The sequence below is a fragment of the Leuciscus leuciscus genome (genome assembly GCF_965113295.1).
Source record: "Leuciscus leuciscus genome assembly, chromosome: 19".
Lineage (NCBI taxonomy): Eukaryota > Metazoa > Chordata > Actinopteri > Cypriniformes > Leuciscidae > Leuciscus > Leuciscus leuciscus.
Genome location: NC_138743.1, coordinates 29,822,382 through 29,845,219, shown reverse-complemented (window position 1 = coordinate 29,845,219; position 22,838 = coordinate 29,822,382). Strand labels below are relative to the sequence as shown.

Below are 22,838 nucleotides of genomic sequence, written 5' to 3'. Positions count from 1 at the left end.
TTAGTAGTCAACAAAACAACAATTCAAACTATGTAAGTGTTGATTAAATCATACAAAATTTCAGGACAGTATGACAAAAATATATCTCATGAAAAAAATTACTTTCATACCTCCAAAACAAGTTTTGTTCAATAAATACATCAGCAGATGTTGAATATGTCTACTGTCTTCTTGGTGGGTGGAGGGTCTAACTGTGCATGTGCAGTATGAGTGTCATCACTCTAGCTTGTTTCTGATTGGAGAAAAATGACATGTTGCAACCATCCCCTGTTGCAACTGTCCCCGGTCTCCCCTACAAGATAACAAATAAACCTCAAAAAGACAGCTTAGGCTAATACAATTTCAAAAAGTCGAAATAACAGCAAACTGAATAAAAAAACAACATAAACCTGAAGAAACTAAAAAAAAAATAAAAAAAAAAGAAACAAGGGGGTTATCATCAAAAAAATACTTTCAGAAGACTACATTATTTAAGGCTTTTTTTTTTTTTTTTTTTTTACGCATGAGTCTTAAATATTCGAAGAAGATCATTAAATCTGTATGGCAAAATAAGAATGAGGAGCGGGTTAGTAGCTTACATTTGTTCTGGAGCTGGCATACTTGCCCTCAGCTCTCCTCTCATCTCTCAAGTGACGCATCTCTGCTGCCCTCTGCCGGACATTATGATCTCTGCGCAACCTGAATTGGGGCGGGGTTTGTGTCTATTACATCATCACCGATCATCACACACACATGCGGTGAAATTAGGTGAATGTATTATTTTTTTTCTTAGACGAATAATAGCGTGAATTTCGTACCCTGCAAAGCTGACTTTGAGAGGAATGCACACAGAAGGACACAATTTGAGGTAGGCCACAGTGATATGAATTCTCAAAGCAGAGTATTTGCGTTGGCAAACATTAAACGCAGGCCAGTTTTCATAAAAAAAAAAAGAGTTTTTCTCCAATAATAAGATGGGTCTAAATTGGGTCTGGTTGAACGTATTTGCAGATATATTAGACTGACCCATTCTTTATAAATGTCGCCTACTAAGTTATATCTTTATCTCTGACTGAATATAACCAAATACAATGAATACCAATTGCGATTTGTGCCTTCTCTTTAAAAAAAAAAAAAAATTGCATCATGATGAAGCAGAGCCTAATAGAAACTTAATAAGAGTGAAAAATAAAAAGCTTAGCCTGTATTTTTAAACGTGGAGCTAAAAACAAGTCTGTCTTGTCTGACAGGCTTTTGGTGACACAAGTTACGGGCTACGTTTGCACATGGCAGACGTTTTGACGTGCATGTTACGTATGACAACAAATATTCTGTTTTTAAGTGCTGGTTGTTGCTACCAAAATGCCTACTGTATATTTTATGTTCATGTGTGTTGGTTTTTCTAATTAATTTACAGAATACATACTTTTTACTTTTCAGTCATATACTTCAGTCATGAGGGACAGACTTGACCACCTCCGAGCTGTATCGGTGTCTAATGAGAGTGTTGCAGAGCATGAATCTGGCCAAGCTCTCCCCCCTTCAGAAAACACAAACCATGATGATCCTCCTCAAGATGCCAACACCAACCCTGACATGGAAGCTGTCTTTGATGAGGCACAAGAGGCTCGGCATCAGATTCAGTACATCAGTCTGGAAGTGAAGCGTCTCAGGGAGCGAAACTCCCATATTTTTACAGGTGCAGTCGGCTCTAGTGCTTCGAATACCTGTGACTCGGATGCTATCGCTGCTGGCATCAAAACCAGTGGACAGGAGATGCTTGCGCACCTTCGCAAAATGGATTCCCACAGGAAAGAGTTAGAGGAAAAGTATGGCGTCAATTCACCGGTGGCAAGAATCGCCCGAACACAGTACGCCAGCATAAGCAACAGTTTCCGAGATACCATGGTGGAGTACAACGATGCGGAGATGAGCTACAGAGAGTCCTGCAAGGCATATATTCAACGGCAGATGGAGATTGTGGGGCGAGAGGTCACGGGTGACCAGATCGAGGAGATGCTGGAGGGCGGTCAGTGGAACGTCTTCAGTGAGAACATGGTTTCAGAAGGGAAAACTGCACGGTCTGCGCTCATACAGATTGAGAGCCGTCATACAGAAATGCTACAGCTGGAGAGACGCATTCAGAGTCTTCATGAGCTTTTTCTGGATGTGGCAATGCTAGTAGAACAGCAGAGCTTGATGATCGACTACATTCACACCAATGTTCAGTCAACGGAGGTGGAGGTCAGGGAGGTCCTTGTGAAGATGGAGCGAGCCAAGAGATATGATAAGAGCAACCCGTTTAAAAAAATTTTCTTCCGGAAGCGATGACATGGCCACAAATATCGCAGTTCAAAATACACTTAGTGATCCAATATATATATCTCACCAGATATAATATATAATGTTAGATTTTTTTTTTTTATTATTATTTTTTTTACCATTTTATATTTGTTGCCATTTCTTTTTTAGGCATTCATCTTCTGAAGGAAAATAAACACATATAATAGTAATTTTGTGCAAGACACTGCCACCCAATAAATATCTCAGAAGTATCACAAATATTGAAATTTGTCCATTTTTACTGTTGGCTGTTTTGGCAAATAACTTATACAGGGATTCAGAAATCCTTTTTTTGTATTGTATTTAAAAAATGTGCATTTTTAAATGAAGGGTTTATTCTTGGGATGGAATGACTAGTTAATTGTGATGATGGATCAAACTATTTCTTGTGTATACTAAAATGTTATCAGCTGTATCTCATTCTATGTGGATTCATTCAAAGTTTCTTGGCAGATGTTATAAATTAGAGGATAACTTTATTACCCTAATTAGATCACATGTGTCTACCTCATGTGGATCGTGATGTCCCTGCTCACATCTATTAAACCAACACATGCAATAATACAAAAACCTTTCTGACTGTGGCATAGAAAGTTGCTATAGGAGGTCGCTATAATACACCCAGAAAATTGTGTTCAATGAACTTAAATTTAAGGAAAACTCTTCCATGCAATTAGTTGACTGCAGTTTCATCATTATATGCACTATACAGAATGAACAAATAAGAAGAGACTGGTGTCAGTACTGACATTATGGTTGTTACTGAGTAAAACAAACTCACAGCAACCATAGCTGCTCACAAGCACCACCAATGTAACTAATTCAAAAACATTACAGAAACTCAACATAATAGAACATAACTGAACATTAAACTAACAACCCTTTACTGAAAACCTAAAATAACACAATCTCCAAATGTTCTCTCCTTGCAAAGCATGCTGGGAAATCCAGATTGTCCTAACACAAATGGATTAAGTAAAGTTCACTTTTAAATATATTAGGTGGATTGAACCCAACAAAGTTAAGTTGTGACAAAATGTTCAGAAATCATGTTGCTTTAGCTGAATTTAACTAATTGTACCTGAACAAGAGGCAAACATTTTTTTTTTATGTACTTTGTGTTGTAAGATTGTGTTCCTGGGACAACTTTGTTAAATATGGTGATAACTAAAACAACACACACAGATGTGCTGCAAATTCTGTTGATTCACCTATAGACACTACCTTTAAAAAGTTTAGGATCAGTAAGATTTTTTTTCAAAAGTAATACTTTTATTCAACAGTTATGCAATAAATAAATCAAAAGGGACAGTAAAGACATTTATAGTGTTATAAAAAATGTATCACGGTTTGCAGAAAAATATTAAGCAGCACAACTGTTTTCAACATTGATAATATGAAATGTTTCTTGAGCAATAAATCATCATATTAGAATGATTTCTGAAGGATCATGTGACACTGAAGACTGGAGTAATGATGCTGCAAATTCAGCTTTGCCAGCACAGGAATAAATCATATTTTAAAATAAATATTTTACATTGTAATAATATTTCACAATATTACCGTTATACTGTATTTTTGATCAAATAAATGCAGCCTTGGTGAGCATAAGAGACTTCTTTCAAAAACATTTTAAAAACAGATCTCAAACTGTTTGAACTATAGTGTAAAGGCTACGAACAAACACAAAACTCATGACATGAATGTGACTGCTGGATTGGAACAGGTTAATGTAATGACATCAATTAGACAATACTGTTCCTATTGTGTGCCTTCAATCATGCTGTTTGAATGAAACTGCCTTGACTGCCAACAGTGTGACTTGGCCAACTTAGTTTGCTGAGAGTCTTGGGCTAAATGTCTTATCTTTGCAAATGTATGATATATCAAATGAATAAAAATATAACATATTAAAACAGAAATAATAGCTCATGTGTTGTACAGATTTGTAAATAGAAAGAAAATAAGTTAACAAAAAAAGAGAAGATGTTGCACAGTAGGTGGTGAGTCATTAGTTCTTGCTCAGACTTGTGAATAATTATCGCATAAATGCCAAGCGCGCATTTCCTCTTTGTGTGTATTGCGCGCGCCACTCTTTTGGGCACGCGCTTGACTTGTCTACTAGTCCAGGTCTGCTCGAGATCACCTTGAGCATCAGACAAGACACCGTGACCACACTGCTTAGCAACTCCAAACCAGGAGCACGATGAGACTGTCGGTCGCTTTTCGCCATGCGCATCGGAGTCACGCGAGCATACGACGTTCACGCGCCGGTGTCAAAGTTTTATACCCGGATAAGAACAGATTCATACCTGACAATATCGCTGTTTCTTATCTATCGGTTCGGGAAGCAAGTTCGACCAGCGGCACAACTGAAACGGTAGCGAGCTTTAAAAGTCATCCACGAAAAAACGATGGACCGCTGTATGAAAGTGCTGTTGGGTAAGAATTAAACACGTTATTAAGTCCCTAATCGGACAAAACTTAAATGTTCTAAAACACGCTGACTGGTTTAGTGATTGTAACAGTTTTGTTTGGTGTATATAGCGACTTATTAAAGTAGCTATTGTGTTGGTGTTGATTTGTTTCCACGTGCTACCGGTGTCTTGGGGCCAGCTGATGTAACTTCTGCCTCCCATTAGTCTTCCGCCTGTATATAGACGTGTATAATACATCCTTTATGCACAATGAACGCAGGCTACATATCCATAACGTGTTACTGTCTGAATTAAATTTTGCTTCTAAAAAGTGACTTTTAGTTTTAACTAAGTTACTTTGAAAGCATGTCGTTATTTGTCGGTAACGTGTCCTCATTTAACCCGCGCTCCTGGTGGGCATATGACAAAACTGACTTTCTTCAATGCTTTCTAAACAGATTTAAATATGTATGTGTTTGTGTTATCAGAAATAACCGACCTTTGTTCAATTTATTGAAAATGTCATGAATTAAAATAACTAATAATGCACCCTTTTTATATCAGTTTTATTACATGTGGACCCTGAAAATTATGGAAGGTAATTATTGGACCTACTAACAAAGTTGAAGCTATGTTTATTATTCAAAAAAAAGTAAAGCAGGATTTACCATGAACCTACATCTTATACATCTTCTAGATAATATTATTTATTTATTTTTTCAGTAAGAATTTCTTTCTTTGGCTCCTTTTAGAGTTAAAAGGGTTAATACATTATTTTAAAGGAGACCTTGGGAGTGTTGTTACACCATACATTTTATATATAGGAGTGAAATCACTGTCATACATGGCCACCACTCCTACAAGTGACAGAAGTTGTAAAACTATAGAAATATAATAGAAATATAAAGAATTTCCTGGACAGTTCTGTTCATTTTAGATGTGGGTTTTATATTGAAGCAAAAAAAAAAAAACACTTGGTAATTATTTTTTTATCGTTTTATTTTTTTTAACTCTCCTGTGATGGAAACTTGTGTATGTCTGTATTTAGACTTTAGTCATTGCCAAATCAAACCCTACAAGTGACCCCTATGTATCTCATGGATATCTGTAAATGGAGTCAAAGGTCAGGTAGCTGCTACAAAGGGTTAAAGTAATCAGATGTCTTTGCAGCCAGCCTTACAAGAGATGCTTACAATGATGCAATAGACTCCTCAGTAACTATAAGATAAGTTTATCTGCTACTAGTTCAAATGTGTTGGCTAACCTGCTTAAAATGATTAAATTCAGCTGAACAAAACTAATTACTCCTAATGTTATTCTAATATTTATTTTATTTAATTTGTCTTTATTGGTTTCTGTCAGACAGCACAGCAACAGTACATCGGTATAGTTGTTATATGCTGCATGTGTGTGCCATACGAGTTTTAAACTTGTAAGTTTAGGGTGAAGGCGCTGGGTGAAGTTGTGTTTGAGTATCTAGAGCAGTTGAAGATCTGCTTGGAATGTAAAAAAATCTGAGAAAAAAAAATTTGATTTTAGGTAATGCTAGAATTTATTGTCTTATTGAAATGTTTGGCCTAAAACTTGTAGCTAATGCTGTATTTGATCTGAGGTTCAAGATGTTGGAGTGTCATTTGATGTTTGATGCGTGGTTGTCATTGATTTTTGGAGCAGAGCAGACAGCAATAGATAACCAAGTTGTTTAAAACGCTTATCAACTTTGTAGGCTTGATAAGTAAAAAAAAAAAAAAAAAAAAATACAACTAAATAGAACTATGTTGTATTTGATGTTTTATGCTCATTTAATTAAAAGTTCTGCCCTGTGAATTGGCAGTTAGTGAACATGCAGAATGCTACTGTTGATGAAATATGCTATGAAACCACTGAGTTGAATGGTTAAATATATTTGTTTCTATCTCATTTACAGTGACTTTGTTCAGAGGAGCAGAGAAGAGCTCAAAGCTATTAGAGAAACCAACCCAGGCCTCAAACCTACGCTTGCCATCATACAGGTGTGACTAGAGAGCATATGTGTGTATCTGTTGGTATGTGAATGAATCTCAGACACTGAAAGCTGGTATGTTTTTACTTCTGATAGGCTGGTGAAGATGACAGTTTGCTGGAGGTGAATAAGAAGATGGCTAGAAAGGTATAACCATTTGTCTTCTCATCTGTTCAACATCACTATTTTCCATGTACAAATACACACTTGCATTTTGAACGGTGATTTATTGAAGGGGTCAAGGTTTAGCTGATCAACACCCCTGCTGGTTGATGCTGTTATTAGACCCTCCACATGTGTGTGTATGCATGTTCTTGTATGGTTTATGACTCATGAGGACATGTGTATAATGACATGGGTATTACAATGTAAACATGGCTTATTATGGCACTTCCTGTGTCCTTGTAAACCAAATGGCTTAATAAACATACTAAAGTGTTTTTTGAAATTCAAAAAAATGCAGAAAGTTTTCTGTGATGGGAAGGGGAACAGAATATACAGTTCGTACTGCATAAAAACCATTACGCCTATGGCAGGTCCCCATAAACCACATATACATGTGTGTGTGTTTGTTACAAGTAACATGCAAATTTTCCATTACATCATAGTTTTTCTATTGACCGAAAGCTTCTATAGATATTATGTACCACCTTGAATTTGTTGTGTTTTGATTGTGTCCACACAGATCGGCTTAAACGTAATGCAGATTTGTCTTCCAGACCAGTGCACAGAGGAGGAGGTCAGTGATATTGCTAATCTATAATGCAATAAATTAGCCTGGTTAAAACCAGACCATTCTCAGTAGTAACTGAGTTATGGTCTGGCAAAGCTTCATTAATAACTCATTTCCAAAGGGGCGTCACCAACGGACGTCGCTCAAATGCTTCTGGGCACAATTGGATAGACCTAAAACCAATCAGAGCGATCGTCATCGTGTAAAGCCATATGCTGCGTCCCAATTCGCCCAAGTTACACTACGCCATAAAAGTCTGTACTCTTTTTGTGAAGAAAAGGTATTTACTTTTGAATGTGTAGCAAAAAAGTAGGCAAGCTTTGGGACATACTACTTCGTCATCTTTATCGGACGGATCTGTCGCGTGCATCCTGTCACGTAAACTGCCCTGTCAATCATCTTGTCACAGTTAAAGGAACACTCCGACTTTTTGGGACTTTAGCTTATTCACAGTATCCCCCAGAGTTAGATAAGTCCATACATACCTTTTTCATTTCTGTGCGTTCTGTAAGTGTTATTTGACGCACCCACCGCTAGCCTAGCTTAGCACAAAGACTGGATGTAAATGGATAAGGTAGCATACTAATCCCAATAAGTGACAAAATAATGCAAACATTTTCCTATTTACATGTTGTGATCTGTATAGTCACAGCGTGTACAAATAAGAAGGCTATATGAGACAGAGACCATTTTTAATCGTATAAATACTGGGAACTATATTCTCACTAGGCGTAGGAGCACAGCTAATTGGGCGGAGTGATTAGCGCAGCACACGAGACGCCCTGTTGATGGTTCAGTAAACAAAACAAACGAACTCTCTGCTCCTCACCACAGGGCGTCTCGTATGCTGCGCTAATCACTCCGCCCAAGTAGCCACTCCGCCCAAAATCCTGTTTCTGTAAAATCCTCTATTAAATCTAATTTCATTTCCTACCGTTTCGGAGAGAAATGTAGTAACACGTTCATCTGCCAGTGGGTCTTTCATGGAGACTGTCCTCATGTGTTTGCAATTTTAATATGCATTTAAAAGTTGCTGTGCTCAAATGCCTCTGGGCGCAATTGGATAGACCTAAAACCAATCAGAGCGATCGTCATCGTGTAAAGCCCGCCCCAACGTTTCTGATTGGTGCCGTGGTTTCGAGGGATTAGAAATGGGCTTGAATGAGGTCTTTGCCAGACTACTTGCAGAGCAAATCTAAATTTGCTGGAAGTTGTCTGGGTTTTCCCAGGCTAGCAATAAATAGCTTTTGTGAATAAATGCATGTAACTGCCAGTGCAGTTCTGTCTCCTTAATTTTTGCCTCTGTTCTACAGGTGATCGAGGAGATCTTGCGGTTAAATGAGGATTCTCTTGTTCATGGCATTTTTTTGCACCTTTCTCAGTCCTTCCTCTCCAGAAGTGTCTGTAATGCCATCAAGCCCCAGAAGGATGTGGATGGGTAAGCTACAGTTTTGTTGTGTGTAAACGGGGTCCAAAAATAACTTTTTGTGGGTAATTTGAGAACTTATTCACTGTAAATATATTCTATCTGACATGATACTGTATTTTGCACGGATTTAGTACAAATATTTTTTCGTGGTTAGAAACTGTATGTTTTGCACACAAAGACACTTCTGTTTGTGTATGTCTTTGCAGGGTCTCTGACCTTAATGTTGGCCGTGTGCTGTTGGGGGATCAGAGAGATGGCTTTGCCTCACCTGTTGCTGGAGCTGTGCTGGAGCTACTTGCCAGGCATGGTGTGTTAGGTTTGTTTATGCGTTTTGGCATACTTTGTTAATATGGATGTTAAAATGTCTATGTCCAAAATGTTTCACTGACATATAATGCTAATTCTACTGAATGTAGTGCCTCTAAAAGTAATTCAAACGATGATGCGTGTACACTACTATTCAAAAGTGTGGGGTTGGTAAAAAGTCTTAATGTTTTTTAAAAGACTCTTACACTCACCAAGACTGCATTTATTTGATAAAGTAATATTGTGAAAATATTTCTACAATTTAAAATAGCTGTTTTCTATTTTATCATATTTAAAAATGTAATTTATTCCTGTGGTGGCAAAGCTGAATTTCCAGCAGCTGTTAATCCAGTCTTCAGTGTCACATGATCCTTCAGAAATCATTATAATAATTGGCTGATTTGGTGCTCAAGAAACATTTCTTATTATTATTAATGTTAAAAACAGTCGTGGCACATATTTTTTTAGGACTATTTAATGAATAAAAAGTTCAAAAGAACAGCATTAATTTGAAATAGTTATTTTTTTTATTTTTTTTTTACATATTTGACTGTCACAATTGATCAAATGAATGTATATCCTGAATAAAAGCTAAAAAGTTTTCTGTCCCCTGACCTTTGGTAGTGGTAATGGTAGTGTTCTTTTATTGTAACATAATACTTGAGTTGAAGTTTTTTATTTTTTATTTATTTGTTTTTTTTAAGAATCTGTTTAAATTGACAGCATTTACATTTTTGTTTCTCGCATTTAGATGCCCCATTGGTTGGCAAGATGGCAGTGCTGGTGGGTGTAAAGGGTCCCCTGAAGGTGACTCTTCAGTTCTTGCTGCAAAACAATGGCATGATTGTGCAGACCTGCCAGTGGAGCTCAAAGCACCTGCAGAAACAGGTAAATCAGCTGCTAGATCTGTGGGAGATGGTTTTTTTGTGTTTTTTTTGGTCAATTTTAATGCATAATTTGCTATTTGTACCAGCAGGGGGCAGTGCTGCTTTATTTCATGATGGACATTTAGATAAATCATGTGAGGCTCACACTAATTGGATTTCTTTCTTTCTTTCTTTCTTTCTTTCTTTCTTTCTTTCTTTCTTTCTTTCTTTCTTTCTTTCTTTCTTTCTTTCTTTCTTTCTTTCTTTCAGATCATGGACTCAGATGTGGTGGTATTGTTAGACACAGGCCACAAGGGCCTCCCACCCACCTGGTTAAGACCAGGGGTGGCAGTCATCAACCTTGGCTCGGCCCTAATGGAAGGTATATTTCTTCAAAGTAAAGCTGTAATGCTTGGCAGACATTACAACAATTGATTTTTATATTGCTGGTATATGTAAAACATTCAGGGCACTTCTTTGCTTGTGAAGTGTCATTTGATAATTGAAGGAACTATTTTATTTTTACTACACTGGATGTGAAAGACAAGCATGTGATTTCTCCAAAAATAATTAAGTCAGGCATGTGGCTTTCTTCACCTTTCATTACCTGCCATCTCTTTAAAGGAACACGCCAACTTTTTGGGACTTTAGCTTATTCACCGTATCCCCCAGAGTTAGATAAGTCCGTACATACCCTTTTCATCTCCGTGCGTGCCGTAACTCTGTCGGACACCTCACCACGGGGCTTCTCATGTGCTGCGAGCAAATCACTCCGCCCAAGTAGCAGTGCTTCGCCTTCTGAGAATATAGTTCCCAGTATATATATGGTTAGAAGATGGCTGTGTCTCATGTGACCTTGTTATTTGTACACGCTGTGACTACACAAATCACAACATGTAAATAGGAAAATGTTGGCGTTATTTTGTCACTTATTGGGAGCAGTATGCTAGCTGGAGCCGTTTACCTCCAGTCTTTGTGCTAAGCTAGGCTAGCAGTGGGTGCCTCAGACAGAGTTACGGCACGCACGGTGATGAAAAGGGTATGTATGGACTTATTTAACTCTGGGGGTTATGGTGAATAAGCTAAAGTCCCAAAAAGTCGGCGTGTTCCTTTAATAGAACTTAATGGATATACAGGCCCATGCTATTTCCTCCATAATCCACAGAGATTTCATTAGTGTGTGAACATAAGACACCGCTAATTGTATTTCCTTAGATGCTCAGTCTGGGCCAACTTTTCATGTGTGATCTTATTTTCTAGAACACTGTGATAGTTGGGAGCCCAGGATGGAAGCTAAATCTGATGCAGGAGTTGGACCTCTAAGTGCTGCGCTTAGAATGCAGGTGAGAGGTCTTCTGTTGTTGTTTCTACTTTCTATTACTGTCTTTAAAATAGGCAAAATTATTCTGTCAACTTTATCAAATCTTCAGAACCTGTGATTAGCCAATTTAAAGATTAATGTCTCTTGACAGTTATAACAAATATTTATTATATAACATAAAATAAATTATATTTATAGTCTACAATTCAAGAGTTTATGGTCTAAAAGATTTTTAAATGTTTTTTAAAGAAATTAAACTATTTCTGTTTGAATATATGTCAAGATGCAATTTATTTTTTATTATTGTTTGCTGAGATGTTTGTAGCTGTGTTATTGTTATCTGTTAGCATGTAGTGAGGAGCAGCAGGAGGTGGTTAGAAGAACAGGAGTACCAGTCATGGAGCCTCCGCCCACTAAAACTTCAACCACTCTCACCCGTGCCCAGGTATGAGCAGCCTTGCCTTTTGGTTTCTACAAAATTCGCATCGCTCTGACTTTTGCTTGTGCATTTGTGCACAGAATTAATTAGTCTCTCCTTTTCTCTGTTTGAATGTTTCTGTAACCATCAGTGATATAGAGATCTCCAGGGCACAGACTCCCAAGCCCATATCCCAGCTGGCTCAGGAGATTGGGCTGCTTCCGGAAGAGCTGGAAGCCTATGGGATCACCAAAGCCAAAGTCCGTTTGTCCCTCCTCAACCGCCTCCAACATCAGCCTGATGGCAAATATGTCCTGGTGGCAGGGTGCGACATCAATTTTTACTTCTGTCATTGACGTTTAATTCATATCTCAATACTTCTACTCTAAACTGATGAAGTCAGTCAATCAATCAATCAAAACTAACTTTAGCTGGACAATAATTTTAATCCTAGAGCTGCTGTAAAGCCAAAACAATCTCTGTTACTGTAATTTCCTATTATCACTGTAAAGCTGCTTTGAAACAATTCATATTGTTAAAGCACTATATAAATGAAGGTGACTTGACTTGACTTGACTGATACGACACTAAAGCAATGATACATTTTATTGAACCACAAAGTTCAGAAAACTTTGACTTCATTTGTTGATCAGGTTATTTAATCTGTAAAAAAAATATCTTTTTTTAAATTTTTTATTATCAGTTAAAGGGGTCATATAATGCCATTTTTGTACAAGCTAATATGATTCTTTAGGGTCTAAATTAAAAGTTTGTAATATACTTTAATTAAAAATTCTCATTAGTATTGTAAGAAAACACTAATTTTACGTGAAGCGTGCAGCAAGCGATTTGCAAAGATTAATATAAATATTAATATAAAGGTTAATAAAACGTTACACTCACTTCAGTTCTTCTGGAGGTGCAGCAGGAACACGAATAGTTGGTACCGATCCTTTTTTCAGGAGCAGCTTCTTAGCAAAACCAGCTTTATAACGTTACTGACCCTCGTTTGTAAAGCAGTCTGGTGAAATGATTCGCGCAAACATGAAAGCATTGCTGTTGATCGTGGGGAATATTCCCTTCGAAAACAAACTCAGCCACTGCGTCCTCAGCGGTTCGGATTTAGGAACATCAAAATGATGCTGTGTTCGTTATTACACCCAAGAACAGAACACCACAATCGCTTAGACGCCATTCTGCTCATAGACAGTGCTCCAACGTTTCAACAATGTCCGCGCGGACTATGATTGACAGCTCGCTCACGAGCGAGGGCGGGTCTGTGTTGAAACGGTGCTGTCAATCAACAATCGTGGGAGGGGCGTCGATTTTGTGACGTCACAAAATCGAACGGCTTGATTTGAGAGAGGGGAAAACATATAAGAAGATTTTTAAAAAAACACTGGATGGATTTTTATCATTTTATGATGGTTGTGTACAGGCACTGCCAACACACATTTCAGATCAATAAACTTGTACCATTATATGACACCTTTAATGGAAGATGGATTTATTTTTTTTTTATTGCAAGAACATGAATAAGATAAATACTAATACTTTCAGAGGTCAAAAGCATTTTAGGAAATCTTCAGGTCAATGTTTGTGTGCTTAGTCCAATTCTCACTATTAACTAGCTGCTTATTAGCATTCATATTACTAGGATATTGGCTGTTTATTAGTACTTATAAAGCACATATTAATGCCTTATTCTGCATGACCATGTTCTACCTCCCTTAATCCTACCCAATACCTAAACTTAACAATGACCTTACTAAATATTAAAAAGCAATAATTAGGAGTTTATTGAAGCAAAAGTTGTAGTTAATAGTTAGTTAATAATGAGAATTGGACTCTAAACTAAAGAGTGACTGTGTGTTTTCACGCTCAAGTCCGTGCGCGTGTTTGTACTCTGCCTCTACATTCCTAGAGAGAATGACTGGTGGACCCAGGGATCTTATCTACCGCTGACTCTCAAGCCCACCAGGAGCCTCCCTTTCATCCGTGTGTGTGAAGCGTGGCTCGGTCAGCTCCGATCAGGGGCTCAGGGTCTCTTTTATGTGTGTGGGGAATGTGCAGACCCCTGGCTTTATCAGTGGCCCCTTCCCTCTCCCTAACTCTCCTTCTTTAAGTCCCGCTCTTTGTTCTGCCTACAGATGCTGTGAAGCAGCACTGCCCTCCCCACCCGGCCTACTCAATTACTGTCAACCACTGGCATGCCTTTACTGCACTGCCAAAAAAGCCACTCCACAAAGATGTAGAGAGAGTGAGAGAGAGAAAGAGGGAGGGAGGGAGGATGCTGATGGGGAGAGGGTTTGCCGGCAGTCTAATATAGTGAGATCAGAGGGGAAAAGAAAAGAGAGGAAGGGATGAGGATGAATAGATGTAGATTCACAACCTCCTCTCATTGAATGTGGGAAAGCATGTGCTGATAATGTTTTCGGCCTATGTTTTTCAGTATAACTCCCACTCCTCTGGGTGAGGGGAAGAGTACAGTGACCATAGGTCTGGTCCAGGCCCTCTCCGCTCATCTCAAGCTGAACTCCTTCGCTTGTCTGCGACAGCCTTCCCAGGGCCCAACGTTTGGAGTCAAAGGTGTGTTTTTGTCTGTTTGCTTTACATTAGTTTGATATTTTAGTGTATGGATAACAATAACTAACAGCAATTTAAGGAATCATAGATGCATTTCCCGAAGGTTGTACCAAAATGTAGACATCAGTCCTTTGAATATTTTCAAATCAGTCACTTATTAGGCTGTACACAGCAAGGCAGTTCACAAAGTCTTGGATCAGAGCTAATGTCTGGCTATCTCTGACATTCAGTCTTGTTTTCATTGCTGTGTGTTTGTCAGTCTGCTTCATTATTTTGTCTCCCTGCAGGAGGAGCGGCGGGCGGGGGATACGCACAGGTCATTCCTATGGAGGAGGTGAGTGACAACAGACATCCTGTCTCCCGCTATCATAAAGCCCTTTCCCTTAGTATGCCACAACTGATGAAAGCCTTTGAAGAACTCACACAGACATTGAGACCAAAAAAAAAAAAAAATCACTACTGGTTTCAGACTTTTGGACTATGCACTTTTGTTTTGTTTTGTGCTTTAATAATTGATTTTCTTTTATTACCAGTTAATATCAGCAATTCCATTCAATATGGACGGAAATGTGGATATTTCTTCTTAAAATATCCACATTTTGCTTTTAATGACTCATTTTTCAAAATAGTTCGACTTTTTTGTCTAGTTAAGTTTCATACTACATTTTGAATCCTAGATTTTCAATTTGATCTCAGACTTTTGGGCAACACTAAACGTGTCTGTGTGAGAGAGCAGATACTGCATTTATTAGAAGCTTCAGAGAGCAGATTCCTATCTCTCACTTTCTGTTTCTTTCAGTTTAATCTCCACCTCACAGGAGACATCCACGCTATTACTGCAGCCAATAATCTAGTGGCGGCAGCTATTGATGCCCGGATTCTCCATGAAGCTACCCAATCAGACAAGGTAAACAATCATAATGTACAGGACTGTATCCCTGGGATTCAATGTTGTGGCCAATCAATAGTTAGTTGATCAATAGCAGTGTAATTAAAGGGGATTGTTTCTGGTTCTATACAAGGCTGCATGTTTATTGCTTCCTTTAGCTATTTAATTTTAATTTTTTTGGTCTTATAGGCCCTGTACAACAGACTAGTGCCGTCTGTTAATAGCGTGAGACGCTTCTCTCCTATACAGCTGGCTCGCCTGCAGGTGAGTCTGAAAGAGATCTTTGTACCTCTGACTTTTTTAACTTTTATTACTTTATAATGCCCTCATCATTTGACACAAAAGTCACTAGAGCAGTGGATTTCAATTAGTGGGACGGGAGCTTCAGAAAACCTCCAAGGGGACTCTAAATTACTTAAAATTATGTAAAATAAGACAAAACAAGCATTTAAAATAAACTAAAACTAAAAAAAATTCTTCCCTTAGCTATTTTTTCATATTCATTGAGGAATCAGGCTTTCTGTAATCCTGGATAAACTGGGTATCTAATTTTAAATGTTAAAAATTCAGACCTGGCAAAGTCGTGTATATTAATAAAACCTGTGGGCATTTTTAAAATTACGTTACTTTTTCTAGTTATGCCAAGCAAAACATTCTATCAGGTTGAAATTGAAAAAATAAATACATTAGTTTTTAGTTCTTATCCAGTAATTAGGAACTCTGTAAATATCTGAATGCAGTACATCTGGTAACCAACAGGGGTCCCCATACAGCTACTGCGAAACTAGCGATTTCTTTCTTATGAGGCTATAATTCACAGCAAGTCTCAGCCGTTCACAAGTTTCAGTGTTTTTCTCTTTTTGTTTAAGTGTTGTGTTATGTTGACTGTGACACAGATAAGCTAAGAGACTTCTTAAAACACAAACTGTTTATGTTTGCTCAGGGACAAGATTGGGTTGACTTACACTTGGAAAGGCGAAGCTGGTAAATTTACGAGAGAGACAACCAACATTTCGAAGAGAAATCTAATTAAAAAGATGGTCTGAAAGAAATTTATGACCACACAATTTGCCATTTAGGAAAAATCTCCCGAATTCTTCATCTGAGTCAAGGCCAACACTTAGAGCAGTAATAAAAATGTTTCAATAGTAGGTTTGTTTAAAGTGAATGATCAGCTTTTTCATCATGGTAATCAGTGCACTTGTGTCTGTCTTTTCCTCACTGTTGTCTTCAGCGTCTTGGAATAAACAAATCTGAACCCAGTGACCTCACACCGCAAGAGGTCAGCGCATTTGTCCGTCTTGACCTTGACCCTGAGAAGATCACATGGCAGCGAGGTAGGACCTTGTGCAATGTAGATTGCTTTACTGTTCTTCATATGGTATGTTCTTACGAGAATCCCTCGATGCTTGATGGGTCATAGAAAGATTTAGAGATTGTGGTGCAGGAAATATGATACAGAAGACAGTTAGTCAGCTGAAGCAAGCAGTATGACACAATATGTGGTCATCGGCTACATTTTACTGATTTATTACTACTTTTTCAATCGGATAGTGGAACGCCATTACAAACTGGCCATGTCATTATATTTGCGAGCAGTTTTTTAGAACTAGTCCCTTCTTGAACTCATGCAGTTCCGGGTCTACTCTCCGCACCTGGGAGGGATGCCAAATGTAGACCTTCTGCGTCCGATTATGACGCAGTGGCCTCTGATAGCTGCGATCACTGGGGATGAGATTCAGCTGGATTGGGGTGTTTCCCATTTCACTCGTGGCCGCCTGGGAACATCTGCTGCCTTTAGCCTATATTCAGAAGATAGTGCTGCAATGACTGATGGGATATTTACTCTGTCGGTTCAAAAGTGCACACTAAGATGAGGGGCCTGGAAGATTAAGAACAGCTTTACATCTCTCTCCCGCTGCGAATGCGAAACTGTCTGTGTGTTTGAGAAGATCCTCACAACTTTCTCTGTGACGTTCATAAATGTAATGCTTAAACCGTTAGGGTTTCCCATGTTCATTATAGGAAGATATCACAGTGAATAATGATGTTATTAATCAATCTTCAGATGAAATGTTTTCGATGTGCCATATGTTATGCTGTAGTTTATGTACACTGTTCTCACAGATAGATGAATTGAAACACAGGAGGAATATGGGAGACTGCCAGAAAGCAGACTTAACCACTGTTGTCATTTTTGTTGCCCATGACATGTTTACAATGAGGCTTATAATAATTGCTCTGCATTTCTATGAGAAAATACCAGAGGGTTTAAATTCTTTCCCCTCCATCTTCCTAGCCCTTTGGGAGTTGTGTTTGTCTCATGCTGCCCCCTTCTACATTTAGCTTGGCTGCAAGAAAAAAAACTGAAATTCAAAAAGTCTTTGAGGAATGCATGCTTATTGCAAGGTTATGGTTTTGCTTGGCGTCCATCCCTCTGGGTCTCTTTAGGTCATTCGTTTTTTCAGATTCATTAGATTGTCTCATACATCTCCTCTGCAGTGAATGCCAGATCTGAAAAATCTGTTCAGCTTGCAGCACTTAATGTCCAGCTGAGTTCCCTTATGACATGATTCTCTCCAGCCGTTGTCTTCAGATACAGCGCTGCTACGTTGAGCAGATAGAAGCTGCCAAACAATTTGATGTTATTGCAACCTGAAAACCATATTGCATGTATAATTTTTTTATTTTTTTTTATTTTTTTATTAAAAAAAATCCTGAAATATTGCAATTGAAACATGTAACGAAGTAAGTTGTTGTGGGAAGGAGGCGTAGTAAAATGGTGAATGTTCACAAACTTTAATATATAAATAAACTAGGGCTGTCCCCGACTATGGATTTTCATAGTCGAATCAGAATCGTCATGTCTTGCCTATAGTCGACTAATAGTCGAATCATGTGTATGGGGGTGGGGCTGGGGGCGGGGCTTTAACGTTTCAAAGCCGCGATGTACAGAAAATCACACAAAGATATAGAAGAAAATGTATAAAAACATTTTTGATCAATAAAACTAAGAAATAACATAAATAACTCCAGAAAGGCCACACTGCAGATTTGCATTTCACATGCAAATCAAATTAAATCGGCTAAATTACCTATGCGAGCAGGCCAGCCTACAGCACAACATCGATGCACCGAAAAAATAAACAATTAATTTACTAAATTAAATTAGAACAGAATATACCTTTCTAATAAATAAAAATACAAAACGAAATAAATCAGAATCAAGTCACAAGATGAGGAGCAAATGTGTGCAAAATGCCTAAAGTGCAGGGGAACATATATTAAAAACACAAGCCACAAATAGTTAGATTAGATAACCCTGACAGATTAATAAATAAAATAAAAATAAAGAAATTATTAAAATAACGATAGTAGCCAGAATTTTCAACTTTGTCTTTTTAACTGCAGAAACAACAATAAATGCTAAACTGGAGCAGTCTTTTTAGCAAAAAATGTTCACAGCATCCAAAAATAAAATTAGAACCGGCTGAAAAGTTTTGAAATCACTTGTACCTGATCGAGAGAACAAATCCTGAAAGTCTTTCACTCTGTCTGTCCGTTGGAGTCTTTTCAAATTGTGCGCGCGGATAAAATACATTCTAACGTGAAACCCAGTCTATGCGTGAAACATGTTAACGTTGGCCGGCAGAAGTGCGATCATGGTTTTCCTGATGCTAAATCCAGCCTTGGAGAATATCCTTTCTGATGGTGTACATCCACACTTTAGATTTTCTTATCCCAGACATTGTTAAAGATTTAAATCCTTGCCGCGAAGACGCTCCTCTGTCGGTCACGGATTGAAAGTGAAACTTAAATCTGTCACGGGGTTTTGGGATTTATTCACGCACGTTAAAAAATATTTATTAAAAGCTTCTTTCTTCACATTTTTATATAGGCCTACAGCATTATCATAATAGGCTGAATATTAACGTATTGACATAAAAGCTAGTTTTATGTGAAATCAGACATTGAGCGCCCTCATATAGCTAAAAGTGGCATGATCCTCGTTTCATAACACCTCTGCGAAGATTCGACCGTGAGATTGGTAGTCGAATCAGGCTCCTCCTATCGAAGCATCGAATCTTCGACTATTCGGGGTCACCCCTAAAATAAACACAAAAGGAAAGGAAAGGCGGCAGCCCCTCATGGACGACTGCCGCACACACAAACAAAATGTAACGTACTGTAAAAGTCCAGGCCTGGTCCTATCTCTCGTCCTTTACTGTCGTCGCTCCTCCTTTTATGCTTCCGAAGCTCCTCCGTGAGAGAAACGAGACCGGTATAGCACCCTCAGCCTCGTCTTGCTTGCCACACAATAGATTTAAAATTCTTAGTTTTATCATAGGTAGTTGTATAAAGGAGAAATTCACCTAGAAATGAGAATTGCTATTACATCTTAACATCCATTATGGCTGTCCTAATGCACACTGCCTGGTTAATGAACACATATTTCTTTTCAGACAGGCATTTTTAGTTAATCTGACCCTGTTCACAAAATAGGTCTGAATGATTTTGGCAAAAAAAAAAAAAAAAAAGGTGCAGTCTATTTGTCTGGAGGACTAGGAGTGACCCTTAAAAATAAAATGAAGGCATAAGTACCTCAACAAGTGAACTGTCCAATAGCAACTCGATTGACAAATAAATAAAGAAAAGCATTTGACATATTGACATAGAATAGATATGCTTCTAAATATGCTTTATTGATGAACTAAAATAGAGAAAATTTAAATATACGGTTTTAAATGTCTGTTAATTTGTCAATTCAAAATGTTTAAATAAAATTGAGGAATAAGTTATCAATTAATTAAAGTGTCAATCCTTGTCCTCTGTATATTTGAGGTGAAGATAATCAGTAAATAGTGACAAATCATGCTGCTTCAGGCAACTTGGACTTTTATGGTGCTTTTACAGTATGTCGTTTTTGAAGCATGAAAGTTTCGGTCCCCATTCAATTGCAAGGAAATGAGTGACTAGTACATCCTTAATTACTCCTTTTTGTAGAGCGTCAAACAGTAGAGCGTTGGCACTTCCAACGCCAAGATCATGGGTTCGATTTCCCAGGGAAAGCAAGAACTGATAAGAATGTAAATGTGCACCTTGAAATGCAATGTAAGTCGCTTTGGATAAATGCATAAATGTAAATGTAAAATGGAATGATATAAGTAAATGAGCACACTATTTTTTCGATTGAACTATTCTAAGAAAATCAGGCTTTTGTTTTCTTTTTATTCTTCATTCTGATTTCAAATTGTGTTTTCCTGTTTCCAACAGTCGTTGATACCAATGACCGATTTCTGCGCAAGATCACTGTTGGCCAGGCCAACACAGAAAAAGGCCATGCTCGCCAGGTACGTGCTTCATACTTCTGATTCAATTAACCAACCGTTAAAGGTGATGCATACTAGTTTTGTCACTTTTCCTCAATGATTATTTGCCTCCTGCTGCTCTCAATCTCTTTCTCTATCCCTCTTTCACTTTTATGTATATTTCCCTTAACTGGAATAAAAGTCCTGCAGTATGTCAACTGCTGTCATAAATAATTACTTTTAAACCAAATCAGGCAGATAACAGCATGCTCCTCAATGGGAAACAGTCTAAGTAATAGCAAATGTTTCAAAAAAGGTGTTATTGTGCGCATAGCAAACCCTCTGAGCTGGCCAAGCATTTGCTTACATTCGTCTCCCTCCCACTGTACCAAAACCACTAAAATGTGCACTACAGCACAGCACTTTTGTTCTTGAGAGACATACAGTACAGTATACTATGTGTTTTGGACAGACCGTGTGTATGTTTGAAATTGAAAACAAATTCACTTAAGCATGTTACCTCAAGCTTTGCAAACATTGACTCAGATCACCTCAGCAATTAGGGTGCTGTAAATGGACTTAAATGGCAAGTAATGATGACACAAGTGGTGTGTTAAGCGGCCCGTCTCTCCTGATAAGGCATCTGGCCACCACTCCTCTACTCCCAGCTGTTTTATTGGAGGAGTATTTATTAGCTGAGAGTTAAACCAGGACAGCTCGGTTTTAGTCCAGCTGGGGTTGTCTTGGACACATGTGGGAGCAGTTTACTGTATGTGATAAAGAACCAGACTTGGCAGATGTTGCGGGTCTGACAAATCTCTCCACCGTCTTATTTCCTGACGATTCATTTTGATGGAAATCTCCCTAAATCATCTCTGTGATGTGTTTGTGTGCTGGTCAGTATGTGATCTTTCCCCTCTCATTCTTACAGACCCAGTTTGATATTGCGGTGGCCAGTGAGATCATGGCTATCCTTGCTCTGACAGATGGATTGGCTGACATGCGGGCCAGACTGGGGCGTATGGTTGTGGGCAGCAGCAGAAATGGCCAGCCGATCACTGCCGATGACTTGGTGTGTGTGAGAGAGAACTTGAGCAGTGCTGTCTGTGCAGTGACTTTTAATCACCTGCTCATTTTATGAAAAAAAAAAAATATATATATATATATATATATATATATATATATATACACAATTCTTTGTTAAATGTGGATAAAGTGTATTTAAACTTCTCTGTCCTGTTTTTATTCATATTGCTTAGTTTATTTAGTCGTTAATTGCAAATTGTCAACCCTACCATAGAGACATTCAGCAACTGCTAAATATTTTGACATTGCTTTGCTCTTTGGTTCTCTCAGGGTGTAACCGGGGCTTTGGCAGTCCTCATGAAAGATGCTATCAAACCTACACTGATGCAGACACTGGAGGTGAGACCTCTTCCCTGTTCCTGTACCCCAAACTCTCAGTATCTTTTACACAGTCGTTCGCTTGTGTGCTATTTTTCTTATTCTGTCTCCCTCACACATGCACACATAACTGTCCTATCTTGATGGAAACTCCCAAACTTAATACTCTCAGTGTTGGTGAAGTGATAGGATATTAGATGCTTGACACAGAAAACACACACTCCTACAGTAACACATGCACATCTGGTTTTAGTTTTGGCTCAGTGGGAGTGTGTCTCTGTCTTTGACTATCAAACCCTGAACACTATGAGAAAACTGGAAATGAGAAATAGACAGTGGTGAAAAGCCTGATTGTTGGAATGCCTTTCATCTTTATGGCTTTTAAACATGCAAATGACTAGTGATTGATGTTTGGTGTTTACGGGCGTGTGTTTTTGCACGTGACATGCATAAGAGTTGCATGTTTGTAGAGAGAGCCACAGAACTGCTTTGTGAAACCTTTCCTGCCTGGTTTCCTGTTTCTTCTGTGAAGAGGAATCATATCAGAACAAACCAGGCAGCAAAGGGTTGTGGGAATATTACACTGGGCTATAATGTCCCTGCTGGGATTGGGATGTATGCAAGTATGTGTGTGTGAACGAGTGAGAGAGGAAGTGTGTGAATGCTTAAAGGATATGCATGTGTCCACAGATGGAGCGAACTAATCCTGTTTGATTGACAGTAGACAAAAGATGTGAGATTTGTTGAGAGTGTCTGGAGAAAATGTGTCTCTGATGGATTAATGTTAACTTATTTTGTGTGTCTGCGATGTTAGCTGCAGGTTAGGGACAGAATTC

At 38.3% G+C, this 22,838-nt stretch overlaps 2 protein-coding genes across 4 annotated transcripts in view; both read left to right on the top strand.

The window, feature by feature from the left end:
* The first annotated feature begins 697 nt into the window (after positions 1-697).
* Positions 698-2,468, top strand: stx11b.2 (syntaxin 11b, tandem duplicate 2). Of its 2 annotated transcripts, none has more exons than XM_082147413.1 (2): positions 698-847; positions 1,433-2,448. In XM_082147413.1, the coding sequence occupies exon 2, from the start codon at positions 1,435-1,437 to the stop codon at positions 2,308-2,310; it is 876 nt and encodes a 291-aa protein (XP_082003539.1). In that variant the 5' UTR covers positions 698-847; positions 1,433-1,434; the 3' UTR covers positions 2,311-2,448. The 2 variants fall into 2 exon arrangements, with proteins under 2 accessions (XP_082003539.1, XP_082003540.1); XM_082147414.1 differs by having other exon boundaries at positions 719-847; positions 1,420-2,468.
* A 1,958-nt stretch (positions 2,469-4,426) lies between these two features.
* mthfd1l (methylenetetrahydrofolate dehydrogenase (NADP+ dependent) 1 like) overlaps positions 4,427-22,838 on the top strand; it is a 37,535-nt gene continuing 19,123 nt past the window's right edge. Inside the window, exons 1-19 of one of the 2 annotated variants that reach the window (XM_082147388.1) lie at positions 4,427-4,764; positions 6,667-6,751; positions 6,838-6,888; positions 7,427-7,480; positions 8,788-8,912; positions 9,110-9,219; positions 9,961-10,097; positions 10,346-10,457; positions 11,336-11,418; positions 11,744-11,841; positions 11,966-12,139; positions 14,267-14,403; positions 14,688-14,734; positions 15,200-15,307; positions 15,479-15,553; positions 16,524-16,626; positions 20,564-20,640; positions 21,530-21,670; positions 21,955-22,023. In XM_082147388.1, coding sequence (XP_082003514.1) covers positions 4,529-4,764; positions 6,667-6,751; positions 6,838-6,888; positions 7,427-7,480; positions 8,788-8,912; positions 9,110-9,219; positions 9,961-10,097; positions 10,346-10,457; positions 11,336-11,418; positions 11,744-11,841; positions 11,966-12,139; positions 14,267-14,403; positions 14,688-14,734; positions 15,200-15,307; positions 15,479-15,553; positions 16,524-16,626; positions 20,564-20,640; positions 21,530-21,670; positions 21,955-22,023 — 2,022 coding nt within the window. In that variant the 5' untranslated portion in view covers positions 4,427-4,528. The remainder of the gene's footprint in view (positions 4,765-6,666; positions 6,752-6,837; positions 6,889-7,426; positions 7,481-8,787; positions 8,913-9,109; positions 9,220-9,960; positions 10,098-10,345; positions 10,458-11,335; positions 11,419-11,743; positions 11,842-11,965; positions 12,140-14,266; positions 14,404-14,687; positions 14,735-15,199; positions 15,308-15,478; positions 15,554-16,523; positions 16,627-20,563; positions 20,641-21,529; positions 21,671-21,954; positions 22,024-22,838) is intronic. The other variant, XM_082147389.1, reaches the window with a different exon arrangement.